The sequence below is a fragment of the Micrasema longulum genome, unplaced genomic scaffold (assembly GCF_059751315.1).
Source record: "Micrasema longulum isolate JH-2025_06_02 unplaced genomic scaffold, ASM5975131v1 h1tg001906l, whole genome shotgun sequence".
Taxonomy (NCBI): domain Eukaryota; kingdom Metazoa; phylum Arthropoda; class Insecta; order Trichoptera; family Brachycentridae; genus Micrasema; species Micrasema longulum.
Window position 1 is genome coordinate 43,638 of NW_028279080.1, and position 26,745 is coordinate 70,382.

Genomic DNA, 26,745 nt, shown 5'->3' on the forward strand with positions numbered 1-26,745 from the left:
TTCCTTCAGCACAGTTCAGTATAAAAATAAACAAAAACTATTTTTTAGTATTTATAATCACTTCTTTGCACTATTTAGATAAAAAATATGTATATTTTAACACTTAATTTCTGAATTCCTGATTTGTTTAGAGGAGTAAATTTTTGACGTTTGTAATTTTGACAGTTGACATATATAACTCATATATAATTTATGCTGACAATTAATGTTGACATATATAATTAATGCTCCGGTTAATCAACTCATCGTTTTCCTTATCTGCTCCTTTAAAATTCGTTGCATTGTCACTCCATAAACATGTCGGGTGTCCTCGTTCGGCGATAAACCTCCTTATGGCTAAAATAGTAGAATCAGTGCTTAGCGAGTCCGCCACCTCAATGTGCACGGCTCTAGTAAAAAAAAACGTGAAAAGCACCCCGTATCGTTTTTCATTTCGACGACCTACTGTTATTTTCATCGGTCCGAAGAAATCTAAGCCCGTGCTGGTGAAAGGTCGGATGTGATGTTGCAACCGTTCTTTCGGTAAATCACTCATGAGTGGCTGTTTTGGCTGTGCACTATTATTTTTACATACTTGATACATGTATTTAACTTTTCTTACTGCCTGTCGCGCATTCAATATCCAATACCTTTGTCTTACAACATTAAGCACGTGCTCGACCCCTCCGTGTCCCGAATTTACATGCATTTCCATTACAATCAAGTTTGATAATCTATAAAGATAGACTGTAAATACAATCAAATAGATTGTAAAGACAATCTAAAATGATGGGAAATATCGCATTTAAAGGTACATTTTGTACCGCTGCAATTCGGCCTTTAACCCGCAAAATTTCGTCATTTTCTATATACGCGTTTAACTGTCGCAGTCGGCTGTCGGACGGAAACAGATGTCCTTTTTTTAAAACGCTAATCTCCTTTCCAAAGCTTCTCCCTTTCGATTCTTTTATTAAAAACATTTCAGCTCTCATCAATTCATCCGCAGTTAAAGCTTTACTCGCGTTTCGTTTCCTACAGAGATGCATAAACTTAAAAACGTATGCGGTAGTTCTCACTAATCGACGATATTTTGAAAAACGCTCAATGTTGATCAAACATTCGGATGCAACAATATTCAGGATAGCCGTTGGCTTATATTCCAGCGTCTCTCTATCCACCTCATTTTGTGCAAGCTTCTTCTCGCTCGGCCAGGAGTCTGGTGAACCCTTCAAGAAACTAGGGCCCGCGAACCACCTTCCTCGAGGTGATATTACCCTTCTATCAAAGATCGAACATCTTGGTATTCACGGAGATCTTTTGCTATGGTTTACTTCCTATCTGACAAATCGCTGTCAATCGGTTGTAATCGGTGGCTTCTGTTCGAACTTTGCTTCTTTACCATGAGGAGTGCCCCAACGTTTACACCTCGGGTCACTCCTTTTCAATGTCTATATTTATGATATCGGTCTATGTTTCAAGTTCGTACAATTAAGTCTTTTTGCCGATTATATGAAAGTTAACTCACCTATTAATAATGATCGAGACAGTATAAATCTTTAAGACCTTAATAGATTAAACACATATTGTATTAAAAACAGAATATTTGTTAACATTAAAAATTGTCAGTAAATTTCAAATGTCAAGTGGAAAGAAAGTTAGGAGCATACATTTGTTTTTCATCGATTTCCCGGGGTTGAAAACAATATTCTCTGTCCTCACAGTTTATGTAAAACGAAACACAAAAATAATCATGTATACGTATATATTTAATTTGAACTAAATACAATAATTAATATCAAACATTCGATTGTGTTATCGGGTTCAGCTCGTCATAAATAAATAAATAAAATGTTTATAATACCATACCGTCTTATAGACGTCACGGCAGTAAATTATTTTTATTGATTATGTTTATCGGTCGTCACCTCAGCATGATGTTTAATAAGCATAGTGTTTTACAGATTTAAACTCGATCTTTTAAAATTGTTTTTGTATGTCGAGCGATTGCGCACAAAGTCGATATTCAAGAAGGAAGGCCAATGGAACGTCAACTGATGCTAATGGAACACCAAATTCAGGTTGGAAGAAGAAGAAGAAGAAGAAGAAGAGCGTGCATTTAGTATTTAGTGATGTCGATGAAAATTTGTCTAGGTCTAACAGAGCAACAGAAAAGGCTGCCTGTGCCTACACAATCTGGGTTGCGAGTTGCGAGTTGCGAGTTGCGAGTTGCGACCTACGACTTACGGCTTATAAAACCGTTTGAAAATACGCATCGTAATATAACGGCCGATAATTGGTTCAGCTCGATTCCTCTTGAGAAGTCTTACTGCGAAAAGGGTTGACATATTTAGGGACTCTGATAATTTTATTAACATAACTTTTTTGTCATTTAATGGTTATTAAAAAATAAAAATATTTTTAAATAAGTTTGGAAATTGTAAATTAACACAATTTTTTGTCCTATAATGGTTATAATTTTCTTTAAATTGTTTTACTTAAATTTTCTTGATTTCGTTAATATTAATAAATATTTTATATTTTTGAATAAATGAGTTTTACTCGACCATTTCTATCAATAACTCTTTCATCATACATGAAATATTTATAAAAAACTCAACTCAATAACAAATACTTATAACTTCTAAAATAAAAGAACGTATAATGCACGTCTGTCAGACTACTCCTCAGCAGAATAAACAAAAAAACGAATAATATGTCACCCCAGCGGCAGAGTTCAAGTGCCGACGACTGTGTACTTTTACCCTATTCGAAATATTTGTATTTTTTTAAAAGATGAATTAAAATTTTTGAGTATGTCCATATGTTTGAAGACATGCTAAATTGCCCGCACATGCCTAGACTTACATATTCCCTTCATAAAAAATGTTTTACCTCTCTGTTGCAATAAATTGAAATATTAAAGTTTAAAAAATGTATGTATATTTATGTGTCCGCCTCGTAATGCAATGGCAGCACGTTTGCCTGCCATCCGAGAGGTCTTGGATTCGATTCACGACACGGTTGACACGAAATATTTATTAAAATAAGGGTTAAACATAATAATATATCATAGACCCCGGACTGGCGCCCGAAGCGTAAGACCGGTAAAATTACCTTCGTATAACAAAAGCGATCAAGATACGCTGCGGTCGGTGTATCAATGATGTGCCCTATGCACCATTGGGTACGGAAAAGGAATGGCGATAATGGCGATGACGATGTGAAGTATACATACTCGTCATTTAGTACTTATCTACCTACTCACCGCGTGCGTCTTGGAAAATACAAAATGAAATTGGGTCAAGAAAAGTATAATATTATAGCAGTCTTTCGCCGCTTATTGTTGCAAAACAGAAGGCCGAATGCTCTCGAGACACCCGAATAATATAATTTATTTAAAATAAATTGTACGAAAAATTGAGATAACTCCGCCATGTTGGATTCGCCGCGCCGCGCGTGCGCGCGTCGCGCGAGCACCCGTGACGTCACGCAGCCTGGATGGAAATAAAAGTGTGAAATCCTCGCTAAACTCGAGGCGAGTTATTTCGGTTGTCAGTTTTCGGTAGTTCGCGGCGAGACAGCATCTCGCGCCGTTCGGCCTAGAGTCGCGTCGTACGAAACCCCTCTAGTATGTACCAGCAATATCCTATTATTTCGGTGTTTTCCTCCGCATACGGCGTTTTCGAAACCCTTCGATTTCGTTTTAGAAGTTTTCTACGAAGTTGGCAACACTCCCAGTTCGCAATTTAAAATTAGATCCCGAAAAAATTCTCGAATTATTGTCGCTATATTTTATAAGTGCAATGGTGATAGATCGCGACAAGAAGTATTGTACAGTGGGTATTTATCGTTCCTTCTTTCCGCCGAGACATTCCTATTCGAGCGAAATGAATAGTTCGAGAATAACGAGCCATTATAAATAAAGTGAAGTACGCGTCCAGCAGTTTTATGAACATCTAATTTCGTTTCGCTGTTGAGTAATACATTTTTGATGAGTTTTAAATACGGCAGAAATTACTATATACTGTGCACCTAAAGATACCCACTAAACGTTAACCCTTAAACGAGTGTCCTAGTCCCTACTAGATATTATATTATTACGTAGGTAGGTATCCGTATACGGCGTATACGCATGTCGGTAGGTACATAATATATCGGCATCAGTCTCGGTGTCACGGTTTACGATCAAGATAACACTGTACCCACGCAGAGTGCAAACAATTATGCGCTCATGCGATTTATTATGATTCGACTATTTACGTTTTGAGTCTCTGAATACGCGCAATTAAACCGGAAATCGCGGATAACGCGGTACCGGAAATCTCAGTTTGATTTAAATGATTTTACGTGAAATACCTACCTCATTTCAAAATAAAAACCAAATCGAGCGCAATTCTGAATCCGGATTAGATTAAAAGATCGTATTTCTTCTTCATCGATGTTACAAACAATATTATCACAAACTGTAAGTTGTCGTGTTAAATCCTCAGCTCCATCGTCAAACACTTATCCGCACCCATCGGTGCATAGAGCGCTTGATTCAAGTGCAACCTGTTCCGATGATGATGATGATGATTGTAAAACCACCTTAAAAAACAAATATTTCACGGCAACCTTCCCAAGAGTCGAACCCGGGACCTCGAGTGGTCGGCGATCGCGTCAACTACTACGTGTGTTATATTTATTTCGGTGTCTCGAAATAATGTTTTTACTATAATGGTTCAGATAGAATTTCCCTCGCCGTATCTCTGTTCCGGGGTGGTATTCTGCGGTATCTTCTCTATCCCCTAGAGAGTGATTAATTTTGGGATTTTTATTTTTTGCATGCACCCAAATTTCGCTTCAGCTATGGGCACCCGATGATTAAACGTCAAATAAATACGGACGCGCGAAATCGAATATGAAATTTATAATTTATAACATTATTGCGACCTTAAGCATTACTCGAAACACTTGATCATGTCGAATTGACCGAACTGTCTTCGTTTTTTTCCGTTTATTAAACACTTATAAATCATTTGACGTTTAATCATCAGTGTGGCCATTATATAAAGCGAAGCGTCGTCACATTAAAAAAATAAAAATCCCCAAATTAACCACTCCCCGGGAGGAAGAGAAGATTCAGAATACCACCCCCGGTGTATTCGATCAGACATCGGGCAGTTGCACTGACGCTCCGACGCACCGCTGGCGCTGTCTTCGCGTGATCGGTGGGTGGGTTGTACTTAATATTTGGATGAGTGCACCCCGCCGCGCCGGACGCGGACGCGGACGCGGACGCAGGGTGGGCAGTATTTTCGCAGCCGTAACCGTATTTCGGAATACGGTACGCAGATATTACGCATGTGGACCAGGGCTCCGATTACAATGGGAAGTTAACAGAGGTATCTTCGACTGTCTATAGAGAAAAACCGATGTTTGTGTACGAAAATGAGTATATTTGCGTGAACATTTCTAGTATCTTCGTCGGTTTCCAAACATGAACATGTTTAGATGAAAAAAATGTTCGCATATTCTGCTTTTCATACAGAAAACTTAATTTGACTTTGTAGATAAAATTGAAGATGAACGTTAACGTCATAAGAGATTGATAGATCATGTTAAAAATCTTAATATACTAACTTACAATCAACATGGCTTTCAGGAAAAAAAAGGAACTGGAACAGCCCTAGTAAATTTAATAAATTTTATTCAAACCAACATGGATACTGGGATCCCAATCACGGGAGTAATCTTAGATTTTAAAAAAGCTTTTGATACGGTTCATGTTGAGACCATGATAAAAAAATTAAATGACATAGGAGTAAAATTTCAAGAATGTAAACTATTAAAATCATACTCATCAAATCGGAAGCAGTATACATATGTAAATGAAAAAAAAATCCTTTTATAAACAGTAAATTTTGGAGTACCCCAAGGATCTATTTTGGGTCCAATATTATATATTTTATACATTAATGATTTATCACTGTAAAATTTCAAGGGAAAAATTATTATGTATGCCGACGACATTGAACTGTTCTATAAAAGTCAAACAGACGTATTAACAAACAATTACATAAACAACCACCTAACTATGTTGACTAAATGGACAAACAGAAACTTACTTACACTTAATGAAAAAAAATGCAATATTTTCCATTTTGAATCTAGAAAAAAAAGTCATAAAGTAGATGCTTACATAAATAATGAACGACTTATGGAAATTGAACATGTTAAATACTTAGGACTAACAATAGACATACAATTGACATGGACAATTCATATCAACAATTTAATTAGCAAAGTGGCGACATTATCAAGTCTTTTTTTAAAAATCAAAAACTTTGTTCTTAAAACGGAAAAAATTCTAATGTATGAAGCCTATGTAAAAACTAAAATATGTTATACACAACTACTATGGGGAGCAGGATATCAAAATGACATAAACAGACTACAAAGACAACAAAAAAAATATTAAAGTTAGCATATGACATTTCCCTATCTAACTGCAACTAGAGAACTTTTTAAACAAACTAAGCAATTAAATATAACTGAACTCTTTCAACTAGAATCATTAAAATTGTCCATAAATTAGCCACTTATGTAATTGTAGACGAAGAACTAAAACTTGTAAAAAAATGTAGTCAACATGGACATAATACGAGAATATCAGACAAATACCATATACAACTTTCTAAAACAAGACAAGGATCAAGACTAATGAACCAGGGACTGAAATTATACAATAAACTACCAGACAAAACTAAACAAAAGACTCAGACAAACTTTTCAAAAGATGTAAAAAATATTATTTTGAACAACAGAGTATGAATGAAAAATGTTTATATTATTTTTTGTAAAATTAATGCTATAATCCGTAAGGGTTTATAAATAACTTTTCAAATAAAAACAATTAAAAAAACTTCCCATCGTAATCGGGGCCCAGAAGAGAATTCGAAGGCCTAATAGTGAGAGCATTCGCCCATCGTGCTGGAGATTAAACGTCAAATAAACGACTAAAGATATCGAGATGAGCTGACATTGAGCCCCACGCACCATTAGGAATTAGGAGCGTAAAGGGGATTAATGGCGAAACAGAATAGTGGTATTGCGTATTGCCTCGTTGTATAATTTCTTTAGCTAGTGTATAATATTGTTTTTCTCGATTTATGTAGTTACGAGTAATTTACATTATGCGGAATGAACTGACTCGGGACTATTAGATTGTCGATATAATAAACATTTAGCATAAAATCTGCACTCATTGAATCATTTTAAGCCGGCATAGTGGACCACTGTCCAAAATACCTAAAATAGGTTCTTATATCGATTCTAATTCATTTAACAATGACGGTGTGTTGCAAATATGTAATACTGCGCATAATAATATGTAATAGGTATGTCATTTTAGGGCCCTCGGATGTCTCGCGTCCACTTTTTGCGGCTCGTTGGTGATTGCGAGTTTAACCTTTCTAGTATCTTGATGTTTAATAATAACAATATTATAACAACAGCGCACCGTTAGTTACTATGAATGAGCTAAATTGAACATAAACTAGTGTTCTTTAAGTATAATTACCTAGATATTTAGCCACCCCGTATTTACGTGATAGGTACCTAATACGAGTATGTACTACCTACGTTTAATATCTACTATGGGAAAAATGATCGCTTTTTACAAAAGCTTACGTAGATAAACGTATACATGCATGACGAACCGCAGTTTGTAAGCCTTCATTCGCGCGTTCATCGCGTCTCGTCTCCGGTATAAATATTATGTTTACTTTCGGAAATGTTAAAACGTTTCCAGCAGCGATTAGGCGAGTATCGTTGTTCTTCCTACAGACCGCAGACCACCAGCGGGAGCGGGAGCGGGAGCGGGAGCGGGAGACCGGGGAGACACACAGTTACACCGCCTTTTCCGATTCCATTATCAAATTCAACCGTTCGCGTTCGATCAATGCGGAAGATTGGTTGTGAGAAATGGTTATTTTTGCGTTTCCTTTGTGTTATATAAAAAAATACGAGTGTATTTTTAAAATGCTTCGATTTCATATACCTACCTACCGTAAAACATAATCTAACACAGTAGGTACCCGAAAAATCACATATTCATATTATTATGGATAACTTATACAGCGTCATTTTCGTAACAAAATACCTCAGGGCGCTTTACATAGTGATTCTTTTAAATTTGTAATTTAATTAAAACAATTTATTTTGTTGTCACATGCTACGGATTTATTCAAATGATTTAGAGAACAAGTGGGTTTTAAGCTTTTTCCGAAACATCACTTCACTTTCACAGCCTCGCACCTCTGCTGGGAGAGCATTCCATGCCATAGGGCCTGCGACCGCAAATGCGCGTTCACTAAATTTAGTGCGCTGTTTGCGTAGAGGTGTAATAACTTTTCCTCTCGCCGTAGACGTAGCTGATCTAAGCGTTAGACGCCTGTCAGCTAGTTCATCTGGAATGCATAGCTCCCTTACATATTCCGGAGCAGAGCTGTGCAGTGACTTATACATAAGCCAACAGAGTTTGTATTCGACCCTCTGTGGAAAACGTAGCCAGTGTGGTTAATATTTAATATACGTAAAGTAGGGCCAATTTAATAGGTCACATTTGACATTAATTTGTCGGTTTTAGCTTCATAGTGAGGTGACCTGCTTAAAAACATCGATTAAAGTGAATGAATCGGTTCGGACTTCAAACATAATATATGTGTGAATTGAATTCAGTTATTATGAAAAAGTACGTATAGGTACTGTAATTTTATTTTAAAAATCATAAGTCGAATCCCTGTCTCATTATTATTTTCTATCGTAAATTGAAGGAACAAAATAAGATAAGTACATAATTGAACAAAATTATCAACATTCGATTTTTCTGGGTAACAGCCGTAGTGTTTAAAAAGAAAAAGGGTTCACTGATGCAACATTGTAACGGTAACGACGTTTAGAACATAAACAGTTTATTATGTTTAGAATGGTTTATTATTGAAAGTAAATCGAAAAATTAACTTATCTTGTCATTATTACAATAAATATGTAATAGTAATGGAAAAAAGTTAAGCAATTGTGCAGTTCTAAATTGGAAAAAATAATCAATATTTTATTACCGCCCTTACAAGGTTATGTTGTTGAATTTTGATGAAGTGTCAAATGTGACCTATTCAATTGGCCCTACTGTAATATAATATATGATAATATCACATACACGAAAACTTGAACCTTCAAAACCCCCACCACTTATCCGGATCCGTTTTAGAGGTCTCGTGGCCTCTTTTCAAATTCGCACATTGCAAAAACTAATTTCAAGCATTAATGAATTGTTAATTTATTAAGAAAAATACGTATTTTTTTATTATAGAATCGCGTTATTCGGAATGTGCGTTTATCGCTTTCGATGCCTCCACCGCCGCGCCGTCACTGCGCCTAGGTATAATTTTATTATAGTTGAGGGCGAGTAGACCACTCGACTCGACACTCGACTAGTGCGAATATAAGTTTCGTCGAAATAGCTCCTACTCGCAGTATCAATTGGCACTGAGGGTCACCGACAAGTCCGCGGACTGGCACCTGAAGCGTAAGACATGTGACATCGGTGAACCGATACAACGCCCTGTGAACCGTGCCCGGCGAGAAAAGGGAATACTGACTGAATTTATCCGCTACAGTAGGTGCAAAAAACCTTCCTTTTTAATAAATAAAACACAAAATATAACGCTATCTAAATTGGTAATTCGATCACTGACCTACAAAAAATATATACGTTATTCCTGTACTAGCTAAATCAAATATAGCAAATGTTGAGTTGAACTCAACAATTTGAAAAAAAAATTAGCAAACATTCGATCTCAAAAGCCGCTGGCTTCTATTTTTCCTTTTTTTTTTCCACGATTAGGTACCCATTGTGTCGTTTTTCGTATATGTATAAAAAATATTCGGAGTACAAAGCGAACAGGGCCCCGATTATAATGGGAAGTGAACATTTATCTTCAATTTTATCTACAAAGTAAAATTAAGTTTTCTGTATAAAAAGCAGAATATTCATACAATTTTTTCTTCTTAACATGTTCGGTTATGAGTTACCGACGAAGATACTTTAAATGTTCATGCAAATATACTCATTTTCGTAAACAGATATCGGTTTTTCTTTATGGACAGTCAAAGATAACTATGCCAAATTCCCATTGTAATCGGGGCCCAGCTTCCTCACCACAGATTGCATACCTATACTTGTATTTCCTCATTGCGTGGAACGCGAATGAAGCGTCGATCGTAATCTGCTTTTTTTTTATGAAATGGTGACAGTTTAAAAAAAAACGCATTCTTGAGAAGATTAGAGCATTACGATAAGCTAAAAAATAAGGCCGCACAATGTTTACCTTTAAAACCGAATCGAACATGGACTGTTTTCAGTGACTTTATGATTTTTGAGATTTTTTTTACTCACTTAAAATTTTTTTTTTACACAATAAAAAAATAAATAAAAAATAGTTATCGAAAGGTGGAAGAAAGATAAAATTTAATTTGTATATTTTTATCTTTTGGCTAGATCTACCGCAAGTACCCGGAATGTCTGATTAAAATATCACATTTAAGTATTTTTCGCAACACTCGCCCCTAATAGGACATGTCGTCACTGACTGCCGGCCATCTTTCTGCTATCGGGACATTTATATTTATATAGAATGCAGATTTCGCAATGTCGACTGTACGCAAATATAAGCGAAGACTATGTCGTTCTCCGCATCTTCCACAATTATTGTAGTGCAGAAGCGCTTCGTGCTGATTGCCATTTAACGAGGAAACGGGAGATTATGAAAAGAAAGGCGTAAGAGCCGAGTAATATGTAAAAATGTATGATTATCTCTTTTTGCGGACTCTAGAAACTTTCGTTAAAATCATCGCTAAAACAATGGAGAAGCGCCAATGCCATCTGCAACACTTCGTAGATTTAGTACTAATCTAATTTCACGATGCTAATTTGGCAACTTGACAGACTGGAAATAGATAAAATTATTTAGTCAATAAATTACTGTGACATAAAAACTGTTCAAATTCACGCTATGTAGTTTTGACGAATCGAGATTGAAGATTTTCAGACCGACCGATCTCGGAAAATAATTTGTATACATTCGAGTAAACTCGGCTAAGTCGCGACGCCCAATAAAAAGTTTGGAAAATGAAATAAAAATGTTTGAAAACTTTAGGATCAGTTTGAATTTTGGAAATTTAGGGAAATTTTGAACTCGCCGTAAAACGAAAAAAGGTTAACTACCGTTTTAATTAATGATTACAGCTAATGAAACATGTAATTAGAAATATTTTTTATTTAATAATTATAATATGTTCACTGTTCACTATAGACCGATCGTTTTTAGCAAAAAGGTTAGGTACGATAAGTATTAGGATGAGAGTATTCTACTCTCGGCTCCGGGTTCGCTATCCGCCAGAGACAAGCGGAGAAGACAAACTAATTGTATTACCATTGCAGAACACAAGTATAGTAAGTAGTTCGATACTTCCGTCACAGATACATTAGCCACCGATTCCATTATGTAATGGAAAGTATCCTCGGCAATGCGTCGATTCGCGCTCAAAGTGTATTTACGTCCCGATCAAATATAATATTAAAATTAAATCACATCGAACTTTCGAGCCATTGCACTCCCCGCGTCAATGTTCCTATAACTTTATCTCCCCCGTCCCGCTCTATTGCCGAGTGTTGCCAACTAGTTCAGCAAAAACCCGCTATAAATTCCGAGAGAATGAAAACCGATAAAAAATCTATTTCACAAATATCTGAAAATATAATGTACACTGGACCCAAGGTTGGTTGCCATACAAAAATAAACCCCAATCATCGGGCGTCTTTTTTATGAATACATCCAAGTGAATTTGTTACATTTAAGTGCAGAGAATGAGAGGAAGACGCTAACTCGACCCTAGTCCCCGTTCCCCGGACGCTACTCCGGAGTTCGGAGTCGGGAATATAGAGTCAGGCGAGAGACGCCGAAGTAGATGCCGCTTTGAATGCCCGCGTCGAATATGGCACTCGTCTCGGACGAAGGCGGTACATCTCGGCTCTCCCGATTCAGAATAGCGCCTTCCTCTAATTCTAGGAGACGATAGGTGGCAGGCGGCAGGCGGCAGGCGGCGCAGACAGAGAGAAGACAGCGGACAGGACGGACAGTGCAGACAGTGCGGTAGACGGCACCCACGATGATGACCGTCAGCGAGAGCAGCTACGCGTCCAGCCGGATGTCCACGGTGCACAAGGTGAACGATAAGGTGGTGCTGGAGGACAACAGCAGCACGTCGGACAGCGCGCTGGTGACGAAGCGCGGCTTCAAGCCCTCCGACATGTTCGACCCGCGCAAGAAGGAGTTCCTCACCAACCTCAGCTACAAACTATTCCCCGTAAGTTGGGTGAGTGTTCTGTTCCCTTACTTCCCGCGACCGCCGGACGAGATGACACCCCGACAACCCTACTGCTGCAACAATCCTAGACCGAATAATCCCGGCTCCGGAGTAGTAGACTATACTCATATGACTTATTTGGGCTCTCTGTAATTACTCACATATCACGATTACACCACTAATTTAGTAATAAACCATCTTTAATTACGCACGGTTTGTTTGTGTCTAATACCTAAGTGCTAATTTAACACTAATCCGCACTCGGGTAGGGCATTGTATTGGGAAAATACACGCAGCATATGTCTCGATCGTATGTTCGGGGACTAGTCCGGGGCTTGAATTCCTTTCTTAGCAGATTTCAGAATACCAGCCCGAGGATAGTGAAATATCGCCTAATTAAACGGCTCCCGCGAATCGAACCCGGTACCTAAAATTTGGTAGGTGAACACGTCAACCACTACCCTACAGTGCTGACTTTTCTTCTCTCGGTTTTATTTTTCGGGACTTTTACGTGCGAGGTCTCGGGTTCGATTACCGACATGGTTGACCTGAAATATTGATTTTAAAAGCAGCAATACTTCGTAGTCCTCGAAATCTGGGTGTTTTGTTCGATTCAAAATTATTATTTAAAGAGCACATTATTAAAATATCTAACAAAGCTGTAAAATTATTCGGATTTGTACTTAGAACCGGAAAAGATTTTAATAATATAAACACATTAAAATATCTTTACACATCTCTAGTTAGAAGCCAACTAGATTATAATTTTCCAAAATGGTTACCTTATCAAATCACTTTCTCAGATTCTATTAAGAGAATTCAGAATAAATTTCTTGGATATATTAATTTTTAGATGGGTTTTTCTACTAATCAATTAAATTATAACAAAATTTTAGACTCTCTTAAATTAACTAAATTACAAGAACGAAGAACATCGACCGATCTTACGACTTTATATAAAATAATAAAACCAATGTTTGATACCCCTGATCTACTGAAATTGATTTCATTCTATGTACCACCTAGGTTCAACAGAACATCTACAATATTTTATTGTCAAAATTCTCGAACGGTAGCTCAATATAACTCACCTATTGTTATATTACAGAATACCGGGAATGAATATACATTACATTTTGATATATTCAGTTTATTTCCTTCTGGAGAACTGGTAACAAGACAGACATAACAAGAATACAAAGACAACAAAATAAAATTCTTAAACTAACATACAACCTACCCTACCTGACCTCTACGACTGAACTGTACAAAAAAACACACCAGTTTGACATAAACTACTTGACTAAAATTGAGACCTTAAAAATTGTGCACAAAATAACACTGGGAAACATACAAGACGACGACATAATATTAGCCAATAATGCTGACATACACAAATATAACACCAGACAACAGCAACACTATCATATTGAAAAAGCAAAGACAAACACAGGACAGTCAAAAATACTACATAATGGACTTACAACGACTACAACGACTTACCTTACTATTTGAAAACTTTTACTGGAGACAAATTTAAAATCAATCTGAAAAAGCACATGATGACTGAACTAACTAGACTAGATGAGACATAAAATGACTAGACAATATAAAATTTCTAATGTAACCCTAACGGGTTTTTCAAAATTATAAATAAATAAAAATAAAATAAAAATCTCTGCCTAACTTAAAAAATAAAGTGACCAACATATTTTTATCAAAAAGAGCAAATCATCTTCAGAAGATTGGGTTGGAATAGTTATAATTTGATTGATTAATGTATTTTGTTATTGTATAATTTCTTTAAAATATATATGTATTTCAAGTAATTAATAATGTGTACATTACGAGTATATTAATATTTCATACTCGATTTTTTTATATTTTTATTTTTAAGCACTCTTTATACCTCATATATGTAAATGGCAGAAATGCCGTATATAAATAAATAAATGATATCTGAAGCGTGAGCTTTGTTAACATGTAAATACAAACTTTTTTAATTTACAAAAAAACAACATTCTCCAATTTTTTCAGAATATGCATTTCAGTCGAATGCGACCCTGGAAAATCGATAAAAACACGTATATGTTTCTAACTTTTTTCTACTCAATATATTGAAGACGTTATTTTTTTAAACCTTGAGTACGTCAATTAGAACATTTTGCAAAAAACCGCACGTAAATATGTCAAGCCATTTCGAGTTTTTGCGAGACACAACACGGCAATTCATTTATACATACATATATATATATATATAGATAGATAGATAGACTAGCGACCGACAGGCGTTATCCTTCCCGACCATTAGTTTGCCTGCTATTAGCTGGTTGAACAAACGTTATTTCACATTATTTATTTTGGTCTTTTTTGAGCTATTTATATATTCGTAATAAAGGTTAATCATACGTTTCATTTTCTCATGTGATTGGCTAAGAGGCCTTGTCGTTCTCAAATAAAAAGCGTGCAAAAGTCACTGCTCTAGTGCCATAATCCATGGAGAAAATACGGGAATACGCGTTAGTAAAGAAAAGTCAGACCGCGTTTTACCTTGAACCTTCAAAAATTTTGACACTCAACTCATGCCCAAGGCGAATTTAGTTATTATTTAACCGCCAGCTGTGTTTTAACTCGAGCTTGACATTTAAGTCGAAACCAAAATAAATTAAAAGAAAAATGCCTGATTGTGTCGTGAAAGTGGGCAAAAACTGTTTGGATGGAAGGAAAAAGACTTTTTATTTATATATAGGTACCTAGGTACTTGTTTATGATTCAAACTAACAAACCATCACGCCGTTTCCCCGTAAGGGTAGGCGGAGAGGACAAAACGCCACGTCATTCTATCTTTGCATACATATCTCGCTTTCTCTACATTCATACATCTTTTTATGCACGCGCGCAGGTTATTTCGTCTTTTGACATGCCCGCCTTCAAGTATTTTTTGGATTCGGTCATTCCATGTCTTTCTCAGTCTTCCTCTATGTCTGCATCCATCAACATTCGCATTATAAATATTTTTAGCCGTTCTATTGCTGTTTATTCGCCCCACGTGTCCAAACTAACGCAGAGCTCCTTTCTCGGTGCTGTCGGTAATGCTTATCTCAGCCTTGAGCTAGGGGTTTCCTAGGACAGCGGTGGCCGTATCTTAACGGCCGTAGTGAACGGTGATGCTGTGGACAGCCGCCGTAACGGTGACTAGAGAGTGGAGAGAGAGTCAATAACATTTATCAACACCGTTTTCCTAGGAAACCACTCTTTAGTCACCGTTACGACGGCTGTCCACGGCATCACCGTTCACTACGGCCGTTAAGATACGGACACCGCTGTCCTAGGAAACCCTAGCATTACACAGTGTACAGATCTCGACATTAGTGCATCGATGGGAGATCGCATTTCGACAGCATTCTACCTAATTCATCCCTGTTTTTCCATTTCTATACTTCGCTAGTATATATACTTTCGCTAGATACTTTTCAGAGTCGGGATCAGGACTCCATTGTGAACTGCTTATTTTGCCTCTTGCGACAAACATTTATTTGCAAAGATTGATTCAAGTGCACCGTTCACTCTGTTCCTTCTTTCAATATATTTCTCAGTCATTCCATCCCTAGCAAACCTACTTTCCAGGTGTACAAATTCCTCAACCTGTTTTAGTATAACCCCGTTAACAATGATTTTTCATTTAGTCATACTTTCATTTCTTTAAAAAACCATTTAATTCGATTTATCGAGATCGACTTAAAAATTTTAATCTTCAAATAATGAATTTAAATAGGTACCTAGGTTCTTGTTTATGGGTGAATTTCAAAACACAAATTAATTAATTTTTAAATAAATAATTCTTTTTGCGAATGTCAAACTCTGCGCTACTTACGACAGTGTTGCATTCTGTGTAAGAATACGTTTTTCAAAAATGTATTAAAAGTCAGATAAAATTATAAGGGCATTACCAAAAATCAATTAAAAAATAACTTTTAATATGTAGAAATTAAGAAATTGTAAAGAAATTTTTCAATTTAGTATCCATTAAAAATAATTGTTGATTGTAAACGTTAAAATATAAACTTTTTCGAAAAATTTGTTTTTAACCCAAATTTTTCAATATTTGCATTTTAGACGAATGCAACCCTGGAAAATCGATGAAAACACATATATGCTTCTAATTTTTTTTCTACTCAATATATTGAAGATGTTATTATTTGTAAACCTTGAGGACGTAAATTATTTTTTTTGCAAAAAACCGCACGTCAATGTCAAGCCATTGTTGAGTTTTTGCGAGACACAACACGGCGATTCATTTATAATATTTTCTCCAGTATATCATGATGTGTAATATTAAAAATGTTTCATTGAACAATATTTTTTTTCTTTTTCAATAAAGTTGTGTGACGGAGACATTAAAACGGATTGAGAAATCGAAAATATGATATTTATTGATTGCATGCTCTTTTCTGCCCTAGATTTTGACTAAAATCACTTGGCAAAAAAAAAAAAAAAAATGTATGCAGAAAGTAAATTTGTTAAAATAGCGTCGCTGACAAAGAGTCCCCTAGGACTCTACAACAGCTGCGGGTGGAGGTAGGTTTTCTCCCTCAACGTCATTAAGAAAAATGGGTAAAATCATTAATTTTTGGAAATTGTACAAATTTAAATCTACGTAAAAGTATGTGTTTTTTTTATTTTTTATTTTTATTGTTATTTATTAAGAAAAAACAACAGTTGTTATATAAGAATACAAAATGTAAAAAATAATACATACTTCCAGTTAAAGTTTTTCACAAATGTAATGAGAGAACATGTTACACAGTAAAGAGAAAAATAATATATTATGTAAAACATGAGAAACAGCTCGTAAGAGGGTTAAGGGATGAGGAAATAGAGTGGAGGAGTGGAGGAGAGGGATTTTCATAATATAGTTAAACAATTCTAAATTTTGATATCATAATAAAATAAACATATTTAAAGGAACATAAATTTATTACACATTGACAAATGTTTCATTTTACAGTGTTTCGATAAGTTTTTTTTTTAAGTCACAAAATTTTGTATTTAAAATATCTAAATGGGGACAAAGTAAATTAAATTTGGAGCAGCTAGGATAAATAAACGAGTTTTGAACATATTTTTTTTTGGGCAATGAATTATAAAAAAAATGAACTTGTCGTGTTGACTTTACGGGTCAATTGATTAATATACGTTCCAAAAGATATGGACTATCGATAAAATTGTTTAAAATTTTGAAGAGGAAAAGACAGATCAGAAATGCTTGTACGTTTAGTGAGAGTAACATGTATGTTTTAGTTCTAATTACTAAAATTTGACTCAAAAACAGCACGATTCACATAAAAACGGTATTTCTAATGTCAATTCTAAATTTCATGTCGCTGCGAATAACCCCTAAAACGTTCGATTTTATATCATCTTCGAGACAGTGAAAAATTGGCTCGAAAAGCGCACCGTTGATCTAGAATGACGTGTCTAAATATCATGTCTCTAAGATTTACTGTTTTGGAGAAGTTCTTTTTGTGGACAAATATACAAATAAACACACGTATTTATTTCCAGTTTTATAATATTGAAAACTGCGGGGTTTATCTAGAAATAGCATTATCGATATTGATTTTCGAATTTCCCGCCCCTACAACTTCTCGCCAAAAAGTTTTTAATAAGATTTGATAGTAAAATAAATAAATAATACCGAAGAAGTCTGTAAAATATACAACCTGAAAACAAGCGCAGCTGATCAAAAAATGCATTTGAATGTTGATTCTACGGTGGAACGTGTAAATAGTTTCACCTTTAGGGGGATATTATAATAGTCGGAAAAACCGCCGCCCACTACTACTGCGACCACTGCTCCGGTTGCCGGCGCCGAGTCGTCAGTCCGGAACCCGAGCGGCGCGGCGCGGCGGCGGCGCGTCGCATCCGTTGCGAGTTGCGAGTTGTGAGCCGATAAAAGGGACCACTCGCCGGGCTGTAACCTTTCCTTTCGCCGTTTTATCCGGATGGGCATATGGAGGCCCGAAAAGTCAAATCCGCACCGAGTGAATGGCCACTCACTGCGCGCCGGCCGCGCGGGAGGAAGTTGTCCCATCAGAAGCGGCGGAGGAGCCCGGAGGTCCCCCGCGGAGCGCTCGACGCCCACCACCGGCAGGCGTACAGAGCTGTCGTCGCCGCAGATATTCTTCGGGGATGGCCGGGAGTCGAGTCACAGGTCGCAGGTCGCGGGTCGCGGGACACCTTCAGCGCGATACGACGCGACGCGCGACGGGGGCGTTCGACGCCCATTACGAGATGTTAAAATTTCCTTTATCGAGAAGCACCGCGAACGTTAACAGACAAGGTGATATTTTCATTTCCATCATCCCTTCCTGTAAAAGGGAATATAATAGACCGGGCTGGTATTCTGAACCCTTTAATAAATAAGTACTAGAATGAGTATATTGTATAAATAAAAGCGCGTTACAAATTAAACAAAATTATAGCAGGATTGAAATAATTATTTCAATCACTCGCCAAGATTTTTCCCTTTGAACGAATTTGTTTGAATATAATATAATATACTAGCAGGTGACAATCGGCTATTGTCGACTGTCACCAGGGAGAAAATTCGTCCCCTGCGGACCTCGATTTTTTTAAAAAGGATTCATATTCTTCTAAACCTCCGGAATACGGACTCCGATTTGGAGTTACAATACAAAACTTTGTTTTCCATTCATGTTGAATACTGCAGTGGTAAGTTGTCAATCACGTTGGGTGTCACGTGTCACGTGTCGGTAGGTAGGTAGGTAGGTAGGTAGGTATGCACTATGTACCCGGTGTCCCGATAGCGCGGCGGGCGCGGGCGGTAGTTATGTTGGCGGCCGTCCAACGCAACGTTCCGACCGCCGCCGCGCCGCCGCTCGTGCTGAGCGCGCAACTCTCCTCCGACCCCGGCGGCACAACGCACAACTCACCACTGCACCGGCACTGGGTAGGCTGTGGCCCGACAGAAGATTGTAATTTTGTTCTCTTGAGAAATTCTTCCTAGTTCTAGGAGTTGTTTTCCTCCCCCTCAAGAAAAGAGATGAAGGAATGACATAGCTACGTAACATCTCGTACAATAAACGATATTATTTGGCAAACTGACGTTCCTGGATCTGTGCCACGCGCGGCGGATCGACCGCCCCCGCCCATACAGCGCGCCTACGGGCACAGCCCGTCACTGTCTGTACACGAGCCGTGTAATCGTGCAGAATTACATCGCGTCGTCACCTCGACGGGTGCACCCCGCACCCCACACCCCACGCCCGTCAGTGGTACATAATTATCATAATATTATGATGCTCCAACCTTACTACAGGAAACTGGTTACAGAAAACGGAGCTACACAATAGAATAACAAAATTCACGTAGAAAACGTTTCTAATAAAAAACTTTTAATGTAACATGAAAAAAACATAAATACGAAATCCAGTATTAGAAAAAATGTCGACTCTTAGGTTCCAGGCGATCCGAGTAGCCCCGGGTGACTCCGCGACCATATTACATATCACAATATCACACATCACACCGCGCCACCGCGGTGCGCTTCCGTTTCTAGTTGTGTTTTGACTTGTGCTGAGATTACGCGAGCGATCATCGCAATGCTAGCGGCAGATTTTTAAATATATTTTTAAAAAAAACTATTCCGGCTGGTCTCGGATTACTAGTCCGGGGTTAAAAGTAAAAGAAATAATACTGCCTTTTGATGATTTACCTGAATGCCTTTTTCCTTTCAGACCCGGATACCTTTTTAATTTTGTGAGCGTATTCAGTTTTTATTATTTTTTTGAATTTAAATTTTATTGATAAACCCTTACGGGCTACATACATTTAACAAAATGTTTTCACTTTTAAAATTCACACTCTACTGTTAATAATAATATTTTTAACATCTTTTGTAAAGGTTGTCTGAGTCTTTTGTTTAGTTTTGTCTGGTAGTTTATTGTATAATTTCAGTCCATGGTTTGTAAGTCTCGATTGTCCTTTTCTCGTTTTAAAAGATTGTATATGATATTTTTCTGATATTCTCGTATTGTGTTCATGTTTACTACTGTTCACGTTTAAATAGCCGTAAAAAATTGGAATAGTATAGTATATAACTAGTGCCTAGGTTGTGACTGAGCCTCCTCCAGATCGAACGTCGAAACTCTGGATCGGCAGCTAGCGACACTACCACGTTTTCGACATTTTTAGCTTTTTATACAACGATTACTTACTTTTAATAAAAATACCTACTCCAAATATTTAAACTCAAGGAAAGACACTTTTCTTTTACCCGTCTGAACTGGACAATGCAAAAAGCGCTGTACTGCTGTACCGCAGTACAGTGCTGGGTTACTGTTTTCAGTCTATCCTTTGATTCAGAGTGACGACGTAGGTGCTTACTTTAATGTCTATGGGTATACTCTTTGTAAGTAACACTCATATTGGCTTGACCCGACTTCGCAATATGTTTATCATAATATCACCGGCTTTCTGTCAGACGTCAGCTTGTTGATTCTGAGATAATCAACTTTCAAGTTCCACCTGCCCTTTATCGGTAACATAACATTACCTACCGTTATATCCACATTGAACTTATAAAAATGATGTTGAATCAACGTATTGGCTTCTTTACCAGTAAAGATATCCAGATAAAGCATGATAAAATATGTAAATTGTGACTTCTAACTCACATTTGACAAAAATAAAACTTAAAGAACCCAACAAAATATAAACACTCGTTTAGCAACACAAATTAAAAAAATATAATGAAAAAGCAATATAATGTAATTGCTCCAAAAATATTTAATGATTTATTGCCAACTATAAAAAAAATATATGTAAATCAAAAAACGTAGTACTTTATATAATTCGTACACATATTATTTATATTTTTATGTACTTCATTACTTTATATTTTATACTTTATACTTATTATACTTTATTATTTATGTTTAAGTAACGTGTATTCTTGGCACATATATGTCATATATATACTTCAAATTTGTATAATAACGATTTTTAATTTCTTGCCTTTGATTAGCTAGACATTTATAATTAAGTAGTTTTAGTTTTTTTTGTTATTATGTTAGTATAGAACTACTTATGCTCTAAATAATAAAAAAATCTCCATCTTAGAAAAGGCTGAGCCATGTTAGATGAAGGCTATCATAAACAGAGAACACTCCGTTTTCATTTTCTATTCATTAGTTTTATATAGATTCTCTGTTATTGAATATGTACGAGTATACTAATTTTATGCAATAAATTTACAAAATAAATAAAGACTTTTGGCAGTAAGCCGACGATATTTTCTTTTTTATTTATTGTGTATGCAGATAATTAGTAGAATGAGCCATATTAAAATTTGGTAAGATTTCCAAAATAAAATACTTTTATTGGATTTAAAATAATGTTCTAACGAGACGGAACGCGTCACAGAATACACTCTTGTATATTTAAAAATTAAAAGTAGAATTAAATCCAATAAAAGAAGGTTTTTTAATTTGGACACCTTACCTAATTTTGATATTTAATTTAGCTTGTTTATTATTTTGCTGAGAAATGCACTCGGATACTGTTGTAAAGAGATTAACAAAATTTCAGTGCAGCAAAAAATTATTCATTTAATGTTTTACATAGGTATTTATGTGTTTGATGTTTTTTGAGGAATAGGTTGTTTATTTCTGAATACGCTTCAACTCGTTTACGATTGAACTTAGCTAAAATAAATCATATCGATCCAGTTAACAGTTACAACTGACTACTACGCGTGATGAGGTCAACTTGTCAAGTAGAGAAGGATAAAAATATCCAGACGATGTTAAATTTAACGCCATTTGTCGGACACGAATACGCGCGTGTTTGTTGTTCAATGTAAGCGTAGTATGAAATGACCGAGCATTCCGCGCGTCAGTCACTCTTCACTCTGCCTGCATACAAATACAAGTTTAGTTCATATACCTACTAGCTGCTAGCTACCACCGCTGCGGGAACATCTGACCAACTCTGTTCCCTCGTGTCGCCCAAGTTGGACCATTTACTCTCAAAATAGAATACTAGCATTGCCCAACCGTAATCCGCGCTCTGCTCAGACAGCAGACTGTAGACTGTAGACTGTTAGGTGAATTCGTGTACAAACAGGCAAAATCTCTTCTCTCGTACACGCCTACAATCCACTACTTCGTCCATATTTTGTCCACAATTGTCACAGAATATACATGTATTATCTCTTTCTTCGTTGGCATTAGTATCCTCATCTTAACGCAGGTCTGTCTTTTCTATTTCCGAGTCCGACGTACTACCGTCACTCTTGTCTTTGTCTTGAAGTACTTTCTTCTTAGGCTTATTTACATTAATCAATTTTGCTTTTCTTTATCTTGTTGTTTTTTTTTCAGATTTGATATTTAAGGTTACTTTTTTCTTCTTTTTTGTCATATTTCTTTTTTCCTTCTCGGTCGGAGCTTCTTTGTTGGGAGAACCTGTCAGATCTTTTTGAATGCTATTTGCGAGATACACATTTCTTCCTGTTTCTTGATTTGTTTGTGGTTTGGTGAAATATGCAAAATGTTTCAGCCAATCTACGTATAGATCCTTATTTATTCACCCATTTTTTGAGCATCGGTAGACAGTTTCACGTGGCCCATCCGCTTCTAATGCAGTTGAATATCTCTGAGGTAGATAAATAAGCATTGGAGGGACGTTCACTTCAATAGCATTCACAGCACACACAGCAGTGACGGTCTTTCCTCTTTTTGTCCACTAGTTATAGAGCCCACACGTCTTAAACTGAAGGATTTCAGTCTCGTCTGTATCAAATATGTTCCTTGGCAGAAACTTATATTTTTTCGTTAGCTCTAGAAATTTGAAAAATAGGAAAACTTAATTCTTGTTAAAGGTAGTGGCTCTATTTAAACTCGTACTTTCAGCTTTCCTGATGAACAAATGATTCCCTTTTCCAAATCCGTTGAGCCAATCCTTGCTAGCTAATTCAAGAGTTTCATTAAAATCATACTTGGTAATATTATTTTATACAGCATAGGCCAATTTTTCTAGTCAGAAATTTCTAGTGCAGCCTTAAAATATTTTCGTTAGGAACTTAACCTAGGGAGCCATTTCATATTCTTGTTCTCTTAAGAAGACTGGATTTCTTCCCAACCGTGAGCTATCTCTTTTCGTGTTCTTCATTTTTTCTCAAAGCGCTGAAAATGGTACGCCAGTGGATCGAGCTGCTTCTCAAATTCCTTTCATTCACTAGTTTAAAAGCTTTGTGTAACTAATCTTGGCTCCATGATGCCTTTGTTTTAGACATTCTGAAATACTAAACAAAAATTTAAATTAGCAAAAAAAACAGATAATGTACTAACTTTACTTGGGGGTAACACCGGTCGGCATTGCCCGCTTAGAAACATTTCTGTAAAAACTTTAGGTTAAAAACCTGTTGAGACAAGTTCAAAATCGAAGATTACTTCAAATAATCGATAATTAAGACTAGAATAATTATACCTAACTATGCAAGAAACGTAACAAACAAGCGCTTTCTTTTTATTATTGGCGTGAAAACAGGTGTACTGGGAACTGAGTGGCTGTCGGTGCAGCGGCACGGGATATAGTTACGCCACCCGCTTTACACGTGCGCGTGCGCGGGAGAGAAGTAATACGAGTGATATTGTAATGCCCGGTTTTACCTCCCGACCGGTATTACCCATTTTACCCTGCTCCTATATAAGTACAAGTCATGACTCATGACCGGACCAAAAATAATTCGTTTTCACCGTTTTTCAAAAATTAAACTAGTAAATTCTCATTCCGATGATTTCGCACTCCGAATGAATAATGAACTGGTTTACACCACAAATCGAACCCTCCGCGAGCGTCTATAGGTATGTAATAACATCACGCGCTTCCCGCGTCTCGCTCTGCTTTCCGACAAGTTCATCTCGAGTTTAAATAAATTTAGTAAATCGCGTACTCTCGGGGACACGTTACAATATTAGGTACATAGAACTTGATAAATGTCGACTTGGGTAAAAAAAAAATACTGTTTTGTTTAAATGTCGTTATTCTACTACTTTAAAGCGTTTTATTTACACGCCAGCAGAGGGGATGAAAAGGTTTTTTTTTCTAGAGCTGTTCTGAAAAGTATTATGAACCGAATTGAATGTGGAGAGTCAAAAAGATAAGTTGTCAGGAGTTTGGGGGGCATAAATGAAGCAAAACTACGTACGAAAACTACTAAAAACCGAACACGTTTGTTTTTTTTTCCATTTGTCTTTTACCAAGAAGATGCAAAAGCATATTTATCGCACTTTTTATCCATACAAATATATTTTTTTACAAGGAATAATCATTTAATTTGTTTTATGAATAAAAAAAACATTTTTTAAATAAAATAAAAAATTACATGTTTCATTTCGAATTCTTTTTGTGGGTATTCGATGGCTCGTGTACTTCTAGGGATTCACTCGCGTACTTCTAGGGAAGTTCAACCTAAGAGTACGAATTTCTCATTTCAATTTGGACAGGCGTCGCGGCGCAGTCGATTAGACGGCCAACTGTGAAACCAGCGTCGCGGGTTCGGATCCCACCAGCTGCGAAAAAAAAAATCGAGTAATATTTTTTTCTCAATCGGTCCGGGTGTTGTTGTGTATTTTTCGTAACCTCCTTCCATATCGCCTCTCTCCCACCTGCTGACAAGCCCCTAAACAGAGGCTTAGACTATGTTTTTACAAAATTATCTAACATATTTTTACGAATAAAGCTAAATCTGTGCGTCCAGGTAAGATAAACTAAGTAAAAAAAATCAAATAAAAAGTCTCCATGTTCCACGGTAAAATTACCGTCATTTACGAAAATTATTGTAAAATTATGGCTATTTTACTGCGCCTTTTGGTAAAATTACGCAATTTTACATTTATTCTGATAAAAGTATTGAAATTTACAAATATACAGACGGTAGGTATTACAAATACTTTAAACAGTGTACATTATAGTATAAAAATAATTTAATTTTACATAATGCTACTTCAGGTTAGCCTGCTTAGCGAGGCATCAAGTTCTCGACGTCTTAGACCTCCACTGCTAATTTAGTTAGTAGTTCATGTAACAACTACGAGGTGCAAACCTGACTTGTAAGGATGCACAGGAGCTGGCATCCGACCTAAATGCCTGGAGGATCTTTGTAAACACCATATGCTCCAACTAGGTAGCGGACATGGAATGATGATGATGACTTTTGGTAGGTCAACTATCAAAAAATTAGTAAAAAGCTAGTGCTAATAGAGCTTTTCCGCTATTTTGATAAAATGTATTTGATGTTCAAACTTGTATCTTGGAAAGTATTGATCCTACGAAAAAAAAATTATCACGATTTTTAAGTAAATTTTATTTTCTCAGACTTTCGTATATTTTTTTCTACAAAACCTTCAGGGACGTAATTATACACAAAAAACTGATTTTAAGCACCATTTTTCCAAAATCGTGGCATGAACGTTGGTCGTTCAAGGTCACAAACTTAAGGTTTTACTAAAGACCCTGTGTCCACCGATTCTGTTAAGTTTCAAAACATAATAACCCTTTTTATAAAAAAAAAGTGAAAAAGTAAACACCGAATGACCTTGAACGTCCCATACGTGTAATAAATCTCGACAACCACCAGATGGATCTAAACCTGGTTTTTGCAGTCATGTAAAGTGTCTTAAAACAAAGCCACTCGTATTTGTAATATTTTTGAAAAATAAAAATAAGTACGTCAAATTCGTTTCTTACCGAAAATTACCGTAAAATACCGTAAAATACCGTAAAATACCGTAAATTACGGTATTTTACCGCGACTTTTGGTAAAATTACGTAATTTTATATCCATATTCCTACACAATATTCCGCGGAGTGGAAACAAGTTATTAGCGAGAATACAACACGATTGTTTGAGTGTTTGAGATGACTAAAAATGAGTATTTTTATGTTCCTTAAGCCTATGAATAATTTACTGACTGCGATTGTAAAAATACTTATCACGAAATTCTGAAGTCACGGTTTATTTTAGGTGACAGCTGTTACGCTTCGAATGAGAGAATTTTCACTCGTGCTTGAGGCATCATCAATAATATTAATAAGTCCGTTTCAATCAATATCTAACTCAATTCTCGGACGGCCCGTCGTGGATAGTGGATAGTAAATGCCACATCCGCAACATTCTACGCCAGCCAGCCAGCCAGCCAGCTATGGGAATCTAGGAAAAATGAGGGTTTTGACCATTTATATTTTTGTAGACTCGTATCACCGAGCCATCGCAGATCGAGCCATATCATTTCTTCTTTCTATTCAGCGTCGCACCCTCCTCTGTTTGGGAAG

The 26,745-nt window shown here is 36.5% G+C and overlaps 1 protein-coding gene and 1 long non-coding RNA gene across 22 annotated transcripts in view; one reads left to right on the forward strand and one right to left on the reverse strand.

The window, feature by feature from the left end:
• The first annotated feature begins 3,499 nt into the window (after positions 1–3,499).
• Positions 3,500–26,745, forward strand: part of LOC148273578 (uncharacterized) — a 64,721-nt gene continuing 41,475 nt past the window's right edge. For 5 of the 21 annotated variants that reach the window (XR_015824541.1, XR_015824540.1, XM_088238493.1 and 2 more), the window contains exons 1-2: positions 3,505–3,607; positions 12,090–12,387. Coding sequence is in view for 18 of the 21 variants with exons in the window: in XM_088238493.1 (XP_088094619.1) it covers positions 12,190–12,387 (198 nt within the window). In the remaining 3 variants the exon portion in view is untranslated. Of the gene's footprint in view, positions 3,957–11,703; positions 12,397–26,745 lie in introns of all 21 variants that reach the window. The other 16 variants (XR_015824539.1, XM_088238476.1, XM_088238474.1 and 13 more) reach the window with 12 other exon arrangements.
• On the reverse strand, positions 15,011–16,886 carry LOC148273579 (uncharacterized). The gene is made up of 2 exons (XR_015824542.1): positions 15,709–16,886; positions 15,011–15,470 (listed from the first exon to the last, which is right to left on the reverse strand). It is a non-coding gene; the product is annotated as an uncharacterized LOC148273579 (long non-coding RNA).